The 14,653-nt window shown below is 41.3% G+C and overlaps 1 protein-coding gene across 1 annotated transcript; it reads right to left on the bottom strand.

Annotated features, from left to right (window-relative positions):
• Positions 1 to 3,420: 3,420 nt before the first annotated feature.
• Positions 3,421 to 9,370, bottom strand: LOC136428517 (mth938 domain-containing protein-like). Its single transcript, XM_066418094.1, has 4 exons — positions 9,253 to 9,370; positions 6,270 to 6,400; positions 4,576 to 4,671; positions 3,421 to 4,180 (listed from the first exon to the last, which is right to left on the bottom strand). Exons 2-4 carry the CDS (start codon positions 6,396 to 6,398, stop codon positions 4,040 to 4,042), a joined length of 366 nt encoding a protein of 121 aa, XP_066274191.1. The 5' UTR covers positions 6,399 to 6,400; positions 9,253 to 9,370; the 3' UTR covers positions 3,421 to 4,039.
• Between the last annotated feature and the right edge of the window lie 5,283 nt (positions 9,371 to 14,653).

The following is a 14,653-nucleotide window of genomic DNA, read 5'->3' as shown; positions in this document are numbered from 1 at the left end:
TTCGTAATTTAAAAAAGACAACAAAATGTTCAAATCAAACAATTGTGGGGGACGAAAATACCTATGATCATGACTATTGTTCGAGGAAATTCTGTGCTGTAAATATCAATGCAAATGGTGTATTTCAATTTATTTGTTGTTTTGTTGTTATTGTTGTTTCTCTTTGTAATTTTCCCCCATTTCCAACACCCTTTATACCCGTCATGTCCGTTTTTATTTTGTTATCAAGAATGGATGTTATAAGCGGGGAAGATGAGTGAGTGAGAAGGAATGGAATTATGGGTGGCTTAACACAACCTTGAACTTCAATGTGCCAACCCTGAGCTGCTTGCGGTACCTGCATGCGTCCTGATATTATTTATCTATCGTCGTCGCCTCTCAGCTCAGTCTCAAGAGACCATGCTGACGTTGCCCCAGCTTTCCTGCACAAACAACATTCATCACTACGAGCCCTGATCTTAAAGGCGCAAAATGTAGTATTAGGGCGATGTTTTGTTTCTTTACATAGCCAACCTTAGCCTATGGCATAGTACAACAAAATTCAGTGAGTAAAAATGCGACATATTTGCAGTATACAACGATTTGGAATAGATGCCAGTATTTGTTTGTTTGTTCCTTACATCTAGATGTCACGTATTTATTGGTACCACCAAAAATTAGGGGACAAAGGTGCTGGTTATATTTGCGCTGTTTGTCAACGCAGGACACATGCCACGATATACAGAAGCTGCCAGTTTTGTTTTCATTTGTTTGTTTTCTTGTTTTACATCCAGCAAGCATTTATATATAAGTACGACCAAAACTAGGGTGCCATCGTGCGGGATATATTTGTGATGGTCGTACATGCAGGACACATGGCACTTTGCCCAACGACTAAAGGTGAGGTCGAGAGACTAGTTAATTAGGCACTAGTTACATGAATTAACGCTGCGAATATACTGGCATGCATATGACATGCCCATGAAAACTGAAATGTCATAGAAATGACGATTTCATTACCCAGAATATTTTCAGCTTAAATCCTACATTGAGCACCTTTAAAGACGGCTGTGACATACGTGATACTGTGATACAGGTGTGGTATTACTGTCATAGATATACAGTCGCTTTGAAGAATCTACATACCTCTTTATGGGTTTTTGATATAGGGACCCCCAGGCAAACACATCATCCGAAAATAGAAGACCGAGGAAGTTTTCACCGCACCCAACGTCGCTGATTTGTTACCCTGGATTTATGTCGATAACGGCAGTAATATGAGCAGGCGGTGGGTTTTTTGTGGGATTATTAGGCAGGGGAGCCCATGTAAGATCGTTGTAATTTAACTTCAGCTTAAAGGATGGCAAGGCCTTGGAAAAATATTGTTGTGTTTCCGCCTACCCGACCAACCGTAGCAAAACCCTGCCGACCCTAGCCATTTTTACGGATCAACCGCTGGCAAGGGGTATAAAATTTTCCATCTGACATCTGAGTGATCAAAACGCTGTAGAATCGTTTTCCAAAATGTTCTCCTCATTTCTCTTGCAATAGAAAATGTCATACGAGGGAGAGTCAGGATAAAAAGCATTTTGTACCATAGCAGGCTCATTTTTGCAACCCTGAAATGGTACCAAATTTCAACTCATTTCATACACAAATGAACCTGCGATGATACAAAAGGCGCTTCTTGTTTACTCCCCCTTGTATATAGACATACCCATCAAACCAAGGCCCCCTTTATGTTGACACCTAGTACATACATGTAGCTTGCATATATCAAGATATGATGCTGAAAATATCAGTGTCCCAATTTATTCCATCTTTACATTGTTAAACTGTATTTGTCGGATCGGAAACCCGGAAGTTCTGCTGCAGTACCAAGGTCACACACCAGGGGACCCAAAAACGACCTTGACCATCGTCGCCTTAACACCTACCAACATACCAAATATCAGCACGATACACAAAGAGGTTCTTACGTTATGCTAACAATAAAAGTCCAGAAACACAAACAGATACACCCAAAACAGTATCTCCATTTTTCATGGAGATAACAAGAAGGAAAAGAAAGAAAAAGAAAATCCCCACCTATTGACCCTATTTTTAAGACTGTAGTCAAAAACGCACCATTTATTTTCTTAGGCATAATTGTGCTCGAGGACGGCGTAAGCCAGTAAGTGATGGACTAGTACAACAAGCTGAAGAAGACGCCTTGCGCTAGCATTTAGTAGGTGCTTGAAACACGCCGTAAAATGAAAGCACGGTTTCATATCTCAAACGAGTTTCTGTCAGAAAATGTTTGGTTTTTATATACCTATCAGGACGACATTTGAAGCTGAGCAATAACCACCGCAATATCTGCACTTGGCCAGTGGCTGCGGAACCATACAATATTAGGCTATAACCATAAAAAAAGGTCATGAATGTGTCTTTTCTATTGTATCGCTACGTGTATAGCCACACAGATATTTGAGTACTCGGGTGTTTCTATCAATTTGATGGACCTTCATGGTACATTCTGTTATATGTGTGTGTTATGTTCATGGTACATTGTGTGTACATCAAATTCATGGCACATTCTGTTGTGCGTGTACGTTCATGTTATACTTTTGTTATCTGTATACTGCACCATTCTGTAAGTCTTTAACCATACCGGGTTTGAACCCCCGATATCTCGGATGCAAAGCTAGCACTCTACCCACTAGGCCATAGCACCAACGGAAGAAAATAAACTAGTCTTCACTTAATTTCTCCTCAATAAATAATCTTGTAGGTACTATCACTTTGAACATCATGATCAGTATTTACTCAATTGATCAAGTAAATACGGCAAACAAGAGTATTGTTTTTTCAAGTCATTTTATCCTATAAGCCATCTCATAGTTCGGAACGCGCCCATTCGCAGTCGTGATGCATTGTGGTCTAGGTCAAGGTTCAAAGGATGCCCAACTTGGGTTGTCAGGGAGTAATATTCAAATTCCTTTCACATGTGACTTGTTCGCCCCTTGTCTAAACATTTTTGCACCTGAAACATGGTTTAGAACAACGACGAAAGTAATTGAAAACGGAGAAATTCCCTCTGTAAACCTTTCAGAACGTCTGAATATCATTTAAAAAAACTAATTGGGCACTGGGATCTTTAACTTTGACATAGACTCGGAACTCGAGATAGCCTCTTCAGCAATTCACTCCATGTCACACCCACCCACGCCATGCAGCGAAAAATAAGATGTACGCCGAGAGGGCAGCACTATCTAACGGCCAGATTGTAGCAATTTGTAAAAAGTCGATTTGTTCGTCCACTGGAAACGCATTTAGCCCTTCGCAGGCGTTACACATTAGCCGCTTTACGGTGCAGAATGAAGGGCCTCCGGGTGGGGTGTATATATTCAGACGGCGTGGTGTTAGCCTCCCGCCGTTAGAATGCTAACTTCAGACGGATGGGTGGATGGAGCCTTTAAGGCTTCCAATATAGTTTTTATTCCGGACAAACCGAGATCATTTATTACATGGTGCTCAGCTCAGTAAATATCTATTTGCAACATTTGTCAAGTGGATATCACATACCATTTTTCTAAAAATGGGCCTGGCTCCATAACTATTGATGCCGACATCGTGACATCATAAAAATTTGCATGAATTATCATCTTGCAATGAGGAACTTCAAAGTCCAAGTCCATACTTAAGTGCAACTTGTACCTTTACAAGACTCTAAAAGTACTCAGCCATGGTTACATATTACCTTGATATACTTCGGAGTTACATACACATACCCCTGTAGGCAAAGTGAAAAAAATACTAGACAGCTACATATCGGTACATGATACGTATGTCTAGTTTATATGTACAATTTAGAAAGTCTTTGAATCTCTTTCAAATCATTATTTGAACATCTTGCAGCAAACATAAATCGCGGTTTGGAGCAGACACGTACACTACAAGAGGATTTGGTAATTCTTAAGTCAGCAAACCCCTAAGGGCGTCGTCATATATGTCAACTATGACATTAACCGACACTTTCGACATCACACTAACATTTTACGACAGTTTACGACGCCCCTTAACAAGTAGAGTGGAAAACCCCTCCAACTTTCTTGCCAGCGGCCGCCATCTTGTTGTACTCGTCTACTGCCCTCTCTGTCTGATGCACGACACACTCCACGCCTTGACTTTGGACGTGATCAATCGTTCTTTGAGGAACCTTTTCAAGAGAGAATAAACCAAAGCATTGAAGGTTCAGAAAGTAACGAGGATGTGTAGTAGCAAAGCTTGGGTGGAATATCTATCAGAAAGAATTTCAAGCAGATGCTACACATATCAAAATTACTTCAAACTCGACAGCAAACTTTAAAATTCAGCAACATGTGTAACGCCCTAAACCAGACAGAGTATACTTTCAAGCGTTGATCACTATTCTCTGACTGAGCTAGATTACGCACGACTGTAACGTTAGACGTTCCACACTGTGGCAGGGTACTTCCATTCGGAATTCATAACTCCCCTTCAATCTTCCGATTATTGCTAGATATTTTAATATAAGACTTTCAGGTTTTCAAGTCGGCGAAGTCTTCTGCACATCACGAAGATAAAACTGACCTGTAGAACTTCATTCATCCCCCGTCCGATGACTAAAGTATTTACGCCCTTCTTCAGAACCTCTTCTAGATCAGCCGGCTGAACGCCTGGTCTATGCTGTATAATAACATATTTTCATGGATTAGTATTAATGTATAATGTATGCATTGATATAAGTCCTATTGGCTCGTTTATAAGAATTTCTTAACACTTCTTTCTAGAGACGTTTGTTTGGCTTTATAGGGCAAACTATACAATAATGGTCTTCATTTACCTGTTCAATACTCTTTGATTGACTCAAGGTGCTCCAAGCAAAAGCATTAACGATGCTGTGATGTATGCAGTCATCTGTATGCTGCCAGACTACAAAAACTAAGCCATAACACGCTTCTAGCTGCCCTGAGAAGTAATTTCCCCTGAGAAAGCTTGCCAAAGAAACAAGTGTTTAACCTCGGTGCCCAGCAGTCAGCAGGGCCGGGAGTCAGGCCGACCCCGGGGTACACACACACGTGACGACTGCCTTGTGAACGAGCCTAACATTTTGAGTAGCCCTACAAAACCCCGGCTGCTCTTAAGAATCTACACACAAGGGAATAAATCAACACATAATAGAGCCCAAGAGAACATTTGGATTTTTAATGACGGAAAGAGATCATGGTTCTGATTTGAGACGGCGGCAGGTATCGACTTCCTGGGCACCTTTGACCCACTCCTGACGTCACAAATCCCAAAGATCAGTGCGCGTCAGGAAATTGGGTCAATCTCCTGAAGAAGGCCGATGGATGCCGACTCAATAAGTCATTCTCTTGCGTTGGATAAAAGTGATAGAAAAAAAAACTTAAAAACATTGCTACTCTGTTTTGCGAAAGTACGAGAATGTGAAATTCATTCAGAATCGTGATTATGATTCTTCCAAGAAGTAGATTGCAAACCTTCTACGTACGATCTGTTATGGATTCTATTTCTGGTATTCTGACACTGCGTGATGTTTTGGCATCCTTCCCGGACTGCGTGCCAATGATACTACCTTGTAAAACAGGCTTCGTAAAACCGATAATGACAGTCAAAATTCGCTGACAAGTTCCAAATTCAAAGCGGGAATTCCAGTGATAGATGATGATCATAGATGCATTCGACAGACCTCGTGGGAAATTTATAGCTTCTTGCATCTAATTCTAGAGTTTAGAACTTGGCACCCGTTTGAAGCTTCCACAAATTAGTCCCGCAAGGAATTACCACACTTTTTTTTATTGCAAAAGAATCGATTTGAGAAGTACTTAGATACCATTCTGGGTACGGCATACTTACGCCCTTGTATTGCAGGAAAGAAAAGTTCAATGATGATTCCTTTACATCAAGTGTGCACCAGACGGCTAAAGTATAGAAATAGCTCTTTCGCCGAGATGATAGTTCAATGTGCGTTAAGCTAAGCACTAGTCAGGTCAGTAGGTGTAGCGGTCGAAGACATTTTTTACATGCAAATCTAGCATAGATCTTATTCTTATAGTTATACTTGTAGGTGTTTGCACTTACGTGCCTATGACGTAATTATTGTCCGCCATATTTGATGTTTAAACCTGCAGCTGGGCTTGCCAGGTACGAGTACATTTCAGTTTGTATGTATTATTCAAATCACACAATAAGTACATTATATACGTGCATCATTTACTTTCATATCCAATGATTGGTCCGTTCATTAGTCACGTGGTACCTACGTCAGTGCCAGTTTCCCGCCAGTCCCAGGCTCGGCTGCCGCCCGGCCACACCTTGCAGTCCTTGTACCTCCCGCCCCCTTCGACACGCATCGACCCCCAAGACAAGCTACTGATCTTCGGTGACGTCATAGCTGCAAACAAACAAATAAACAAATAAATAAACAAACAGTTGCAGATGTGGGAGACCATATGGTAACAAGAATATCAGAATCCCCTTGGTAGAAGTTAATTATCAACACAATAGAGGACACATCAGCTTCATGATAATCACGCCACCGAACCCCGTTCTCTGATTGGTCGAATCGATAATTCTGATTGACAGTCAAGAGCGGTCTATTGTCACTCCAGAAGGTGTAGCCCTGGCCCTGAAGGGTGCGCAACTGCAGTGTCTCGACATCCTCACCATCTCACTCTTCTTCCCTGCGTACAACCACTTACCCTCTCAACATCTCCATTACAGACCTCCCCGAAGTATCTTCTCTTATCATTTTGCTCCAAGGCGATACAGAAATGTTGGCAAAAAGCCGACTGGGGGAGCTTAAATGCTTATGACAATTTGTATGAAAAGTATAGTGTACAATATTCCTCATTTGAAGAGGAAAGCACTTCCTTTGCAATACCAAATGTTGGTAGCATCTAGACTAGCATTCCTAGTGAGATGACTGATAAAGAAAACTGACCTTTTACCCGTCATGTCATAAATACGTTTTTTAACGTAAACGTAAGTTGTTTAAACTTAAAGTACCTCCCGTTGCCAGTGTAGCTGAAACGCCATCTATCGACTACGTTCAATGTGACAAGTTGTGTTATGCCTAGACACAGGCCCAATGCATGTGGCTACTTTATATCACATGCATTGGACTTGTTCCAAGTGACTACAACTTTGCCATATCGGACATTTGACACAGTTATGATCCACACAAAAAGACGTTATGATCTAAAATCATACAAGCAGTTGCTCTGCCGTTTCTCAGACTAAATTTTAATAAGTTGCCTGGTTTGCGTCCTGTACTGTACATGTACGTTGTTTGTGATCACAGAGGGTTTCACTCTCCCAAAAATAGCAGTACCCCGCATGTCTAACATTGCAAAATGACTTTGGCAACAGCCCCAGTGAGCTGTTGTTCCCTTCCTGTGCTACCTACCCGTCTTTTCATGACTAACGTTACTGAGTTATCAGTCTGCGGGTCACTGATTCTATCTCACGTTTTGCTGCGGGCTATTCCGCGTCTGCATGTATACTGCGTATACTATCAAAGGTTATTATCTTCGCCGAGTACTATAGTACTCGGGGTAGATTATGTTTTCGGTTGAGCCAGCTGTTTGGTGGGTCTGTATGTATGTCAAGAGCATAACTAAAGAAACCTTTGATGAATCTTTATGATTTTTGGTAGGTGTGTAGTGGCTGTGCAAAGGAAGGTCAAGTTCAAAAATGGTTTACCTTGCGTTTTTCAACAGTACTGCAGCGGACTTTTAATTTTTGTGCGTTTGTTTGTAGGCGGAAAAAGTGACGGAAACGTTGATGGATCTTCATGATATTTTGCAGGTGTGTAGATGTTGTGGAAACAGAGATCAAGTTAAAAAATGGTTCTCCTGGCATTTTCCGTCGGTACTGCAGCGGGCTTTGTGTGGATGTGTAATTCTTGTGGACAACATAACTCAAGAAGCTGTTTATGGATCTGTATGATATTTAGTGGATGGGTAGGGTTTACGGAAAGGAAGGTCAAGTTCGATAATGGGCCTTCTAGCGAGTACCTAAGGTACTGCAGCGGAGCTTCAAAATTTAGTGGCATATTTTCTGAAAGTGCTATGGTCATGATATTTGTGTGGTAGATAGTTCATGCCACAAGAAGTAAGTTCTGTAAGTTTGGGCCCCCTAGCGGCTTGTTTAGAACTGCAGTGGGTGTTTTTGTTTTGACATTCGGACACGTATTACTTGAGAAGGGGTGAAGAGATTGTCGTGAAGTTTTGTATGTAGAGAGCTCAGATGGTGCTTTACACAATCGATGTCTAATTAAAGAAAACAGGAGCTAATCTGCATAATTAGTAAGGATAATTGTAAATCCATTACATTCCATAATGGGGCGTGTGACAGTGTTCCCGAAACAGGCCAGCAGAAGGCCTTGCCTAGAAGTGTAAATAAACAGATGGTGTACATAAATAAACAAATGGGGCAGTCTCACTACAATTCAAACAGATGTGTGGGTCCGGTTTTTTTTAAAGTGTTCAGTTTCTGCATTTTTGTCAAACACACGGTTGGAGACATAACGGAAAGGGAATAAAATAGAAAGCCTTACAAAACATCTAAAAACATGTGAATAACCAGCCGGACCAACTCCTCTGCTCAGAGAGTACACTGCTAGGTATTACCTAGCACCGTATGGAAAAGTAACATGTACTATGTCTTGCAAAATGTGTATGATATGGAATAAAGATTTATTCTATTCATATATATTGACTGTACCATCTAATTATAACTTTCAATTTTTTTGATGACCAGTTATAACATATATCAGCACACTATACACATATACTAGTCCTGTACCACCAAATGAGTTTTATCCCTATCTAGACTGGACTCATTCTCCCCCCCCCCATCATAACTTTCAAACGGTATGGTGTATGATCAAGTTTGCAGGGGGTGATAAGCATGTAAATATTAATCACTCTCCACAATAAGCCTTGATTATTTGGCGAAGATAATGTGTTCGTGGAACTCTAGTTGTCAAAGTAATCACTGTGAAATGTTTACAAGATCTTCCATTGTGGGATCTAGCTATAACGACTAGTTCGGCTATAGACACTCTAGTGTTGTTCACACAAATTATCAAGAATTCTACCCCCCTGCCCCCTATCTCCGACTGCATGTGGGAATGTTTATTATTTTGTGAAAAAGGATGTCAACGTTGTGATGGTACGTAAAACTGTCATGAAATAAAAGAACAGACATGTTTTCAGTTCAAGTGCATTCTACATTCCTTACCTTTTAATAGAGGGGCCAAGACTCGAAGTTGCAAACAGTGCTACGATCTTGTGGGAGGGGCAATGTTTGTGACCTCTGACCTTCACGTACCAGTGGCACCTTCCACTCACTCAAAGGGGTGAAGGGATGGACATAGGGATGATTTATTTCATGTATCCCACTGTATGCTGTGAAACGAAGGCAACGTGGGAAGCATGGGGGGGGGGGAGCAGATCATTACCATGACAACATAGACCGGATCAGTCTACAGTACGCATGCACCACATACGCGTTGTCATGATAACTGACGTCATTTGCCCGTGCGCTACTCGGCACAACATGCAATGGGATCCTGTTGTATCGTAGTGTTATAAGTGTCGACATCACAAGATTAACGTATTCGAATATGTAAATCTAAACTAACTAGTTAACTATAGCACAATAACAAGGGACGTCCATTTTAGTATTAACTTATTGTATCAAACAATTTTCATGAGTGTCCACTTGGCAAGTCTAGATAAACTTTTTTTCTTGGGGAATTTTGATACGAAATATCCAGGCAAATCTACCGCAATACTACCGATAGCAAGACAGTATCCATAGGGCCAAACAGTACCCAATTGGCCACATTTGAAAACAAGAGTTCCACGACCTCATATCTCCATGAACAATTCTATTCATGCAAATGACTTACACATTTGCATAATATATGCATGGTCATAAACACCTTTATCTAACTTACACATGTTGCAATATTGACAGTCCTATAATTTTCCAATAAGATGAATTATGGTGTTTTTGCATTAATTATGCAAATTAGGTATTCATTTGTATAATTGGTATTAGTTGATGCTCGACTTTCCATAAACTACATATGTTACATGTATTTGAGTCTGATAATGGAAAACACTACAAATATAGATTTTCCTCATTAGCTATGCAAATTAAGTCACAATTAGCATAATTTGCACTACATTATGTATCTCTCTGTCTAAGCTACCTGCATACTAAGTATCATATTGACAGTCCTATAATTTTCCAATTAGATGATATATGGTGTTTTGCATTAATTATGCAAATTAGGGATTTATTTGCATAATTGGTATCTGTTGATGATCCACTTTCCATAAACTACATACGTTACATGTATTTGAGTCTGATAATGGAAAACACTGCAAATATAGATTTTCCTTATTACCTATGCAAATTAAGTCCCAAATAGCATAATTAGCACTTAATTGTGTATATCTCTATCTAAGCTACCTGCATACTAAATATCATGGAAATCCGTTGTTCCTTTGTTCAGTTATTCTCCTTAGAAGATTTTCACAAAAGCGCCCCTGCAGTTCCAGAGGAAGCTGCTAGGGAGCCGAAACCTACACCACTTCTTTCTTACATCACAAGCTATCTGCCAACCAAAAATCAAGACCACAGCACATCCAGGTCAAAAGATACAAAAATTGGAGTTCTGCTGCAGTACCAAGGTCACATACCAGGGGGCCCAAAATCGACCTTGAACTTCGGCTTCACAACACCTGCCCACATACCAAATATCATCGTAATCCATCAAGAGGTTCTTGAGTTATGCTGACTACAGTAGTGCGGAAACACAAACAGACAGACAGACAGACAAACACACACACAGACACACCCAAAACTATATCTCCATTTTTCATGGAGATAATAAATGCTGTTTGAGTGAAACCAGATGGTGGTGGCCAGTTAGATATTCTTCTTCTTTACTGCTTAGCCTCATATCTGAGATTATCAGCAGTTGCGCATGGGTTAGATACAACACAAGTGACCGGAACAAGTAAAACGAAGGGAAAATAAAGGAGAGGCACTAAGGAACATAAACAACTGAATTTGTGTGTGCAAAGGACAGGACAAGTGAATTTAGTGAGTTAGTAATACATATATTTACATATATACAAGGACGTGTAGGGGTGGCTCAATGCAGCAGGGTCTTCCCCAGTTCGGTTTTGAACTGGGAGAGGGACCCCGCCTCCGCCACACCAGGCTCAAGTTCGTTCCACTCTTTGATGGTGCGAGGGAAGAACGAGAGCCTATAGTAGTTGTTCCTGCACGCGATGGCCTGCAATGTTTGGGAGTGATTGGTGCGGCGGGAGCATCGAGCCACCGGGGCAATCATGGTCGTGTGTGGAACGTAAACAGTACCATGGATGATCTTATACAGGGTGACTTGGCGGGCAATCTTTCGGCGCAGTTCAAGCGTTTGCCAGCCCAAGTTACGCAGCATAGCAGTGACTGAACTGGTGCGTCTGTAATCATTACTCACGTATCGGGCTGCTCTTCGCTGAACCATCTCAACACTCCTCACCTGTTCCCTGGTGTGGGGATCCCAAACGCAACAGCCATACTCAAGGACAGGTCTTACAAGAGCCATGTAGACTCTCTCCTTGGCCGCTGTGCTGGAGATTCTCAGGCAGCGTCTCAACATCCCTAAGGTTCTGTTTGCCTTTGAAGTTGTTGCTTCGACGTGTTTGCCCCAGGTCAAGTTTGAGGAAATGTGAAGGCCAAGATATTTGGTACAACTTACCTTTGCCAGAGGATGATCATGGAGGGTATAGGGGAATATTATTGGTATTCTGGAAGCCGGGACTGACATCACCTCACATTTTGACGGGTTGAATGCCATCAACCACTTTTTCTCCCAGCTACAGATTTCGTTTATGTCACTCTGGAGTTTTTCACAGTCAGCCTTTTCTTTCACACTCATCTGCAAGATGCAGTCATCGGCGAAGAGCCGAACTTTTGCATGAGCAGCATGTTGTGGCAAGTCGTTGATGTATGCGAGAAACAGGATTGGCCCCAAGACCGTACCCTGTGGGACACCAGAGGTTACGGGTACAGAATCGGAGCACTCTCCATCCAACACTACGGTTTGCGAACGGCCCTGCAGGAAATTTTGAATCCAGACTAGAGTTTTACCTGTAATGCCAAAAAACTGAAGTTTATGTATCAGTCTGAGATGAGGAACTTTATCGAAGGCTTTGGCGAAGTCCATGATTATGAGATCAGTCTGGATTCCTTTTTCTCTGTTATGAGCCAGGTCGTCAGTGAGGGATAAGAGTTGAGATTCACATGACCTGCTATGTCTAAACCCATGCTGGAGGTCATACAAGATGTTGTTTGAATCAAAGTGAGTCATCATAGAACTAGCTATTATGTGCTCCATGATTTTGGAGCATATGCATGTTAGTGAAATAGGCCGGTAGTTTGCTGGGTCAAGGCGGTTTCCTTTTTTGTAAACCGGCGCTATATTAGCCTCCTTCCACGCCTCCGGCACACATCCAGTGTCAAGGCTTTTCTGGAAGATTGCTTGGAGGAAGGGGCTTAATGTGGTACTAAGTTCTTTGAGTACACATGCATGGACATGATCTGGGCCACATGCCTTGTGGGGGTTTAAGTTGTCTAATAACTTATTTATTCCAGTTGTATCTATCTTAATGTCCATCATTGGGGTGTGCGGGCTAGGCCCCATATCAGGAAGAGGGTCTTCTAAGGGCTCAGTTGTGAAGACGGATTGGAATTGCTGGTTCAGCAGGTCCGCTTTGGCCTTGTTGTCCGAAATGAGTGTGCCTTCATTTTTGAGGTTTGGGACACCGACTCTTTCTGATTTCATGCTTTTCAGGAGACTCCAAAATTTTTTGGTACCTTGTTTGGATGAAGTAGCAGAGTTACTTTGTTCGGGGTCAGCTATATCGATGTCAAGTACTACCTCCTCTATGTATTTCCAGTAGCACTCTTTCATCTTCTTGTTTATTTCTTTTTTGAACTCGTTAAGTTTGTCTTTTCTTGCAGTTGTGTTTTGTCCTATTGTTTTTCTGTAATAGCGATCTCTTTTTCTCATCATTCGCTTAAGTTCGGGAGTTATGAATGGGAGGTGCTTTTTGCTGCTTGACATTTTACTGGGTACATATTTATCAACACAGCTGGATAGTTTAAGTGTGAATTGGTTGTATAGTTCGTCTGCACTAGCATCACTTTCTACCAATTCTTGGAATTCAGTTTTGAAATTTTCCATTTCATCACGAAATTTGTCCCAATTTGAACGTTTGTACAAGTAGATTTTACGAGGTTTTGCTTTATGTTTTTGAGGCCGTAAATCTGCCTCAAGAAACACTAGGTCGTGATCACCTATGGGAGGGAGGGTACGTACACAGTTAACACAATTATCGTTTGACATAAGTACTAGATCTAATGTATTGTCGAGCCTTGTTGGCTTGTCTACTACTTGTGTCATGTTTAGATCACTAAGCAGTTCCAAAAACCGGCGGTGTAGGCCTGGGTAGGGACAGTCTGGTTTGAGTACAGGTTGCTGGGTATCTGCCCAATCCCACCCTGGAAAATTGAAATCCCCGACGACCCACACATGGTTGTTCCGCTTATTGCAGATGCGCTCCAAGGATTGTTCCAAGTAATCCAGACTGGTACTGTCACTTACCTGTGGCCTGTAGTAGGCACATATATTTAGACATTTCGACCCTGCCAGCTCAATTTTGACCCAGACCATCTCACAGTAGGTCTCAAGGTGAGGCTCCTGAGTACATATAAATTCATTAGAAACAGCTATTAAGACGCCACCATGGGCGTCGTCTGGCCTGTTCCTAAGGAACACTTGCATGTTAAGGTGGTTTGGAAAGTATTCTGCAATGTTACAAGTGCTATCTAACCAAGTCTCTGTAATCACTAAGATATCGGGTTTAGTTTGTTCTACAAGAGTTTCCAATTCGACTTTCTTATTTCTAAGGGACTGAAAGTTTGCATTAATATTATTTTGGCCCTTTGGATACTGTCTTGCCACCGATAGATATCCTTACAGTTTTCTGCTTTTGTGGCAGGCGAATTGGCATTCTTTCAAAAAAATCGTCCCGTAATACACATGGCTTTCAGTGAGATCGAGGGTCCTGCCTTGTACTCGTCTGAACTGAGCCTGTTGCATGTGCACGTGGTTTTGACTTTTTGTGCAAAGCTTTTTAGAATTAAATGTTCCAAACGTTCCAAATGTTTCAAATGTTCCAAATGCTTTAAATTTTCCAAATGTTCCAAACATTTCAAATGTTTCAAATGTTTGAATTGTTTAAAAGTTTCAAAACGTTTAAAATGTTTCAAATGTTTCAAATGTCCCAGACGTTCCAAAAGTTCCAAAATATTCAAAATGTTCCAAATGTTACTTTGACAATTGCAAATCTTGCTATACACTGGCGGGGGTTTGAAAAATCAGTACTTAACGGTGTTCTGAACTCTGAAGTGATTCGGTTTTTTTTCTATATTATCCAATGGAATGGATTGTCCATTTACCAGTCCCTCCCGTATGAAAATCACTGTCACACATTACAGTTGCAAAGAAGGTATGGGGACTTGCCATCATAGAATAAAGACATTAGAATGTAGTATG

Source organism: Branchiostoma lanceolatum, chromosome 2, assembly GCF_035083965.1.
Source record: "Branchiostoma lanceolatum isolate klBraLanc5 chromosome 2, klBraLanc5.hap2, whole genome shotgun sequence".
In the NCBI taxonomy this organism is placed as follows: domain Eukaryota; kingdom Metazoa; phylum Chordata; class Leptocardii; order Amphioxiformes; family Branchiostomatidae; genus Branchiostoma; species Branchiostoma lanceolatum.
This window is presented reverse-complemented; position numbering and strand designations above follow the sequence as displayed.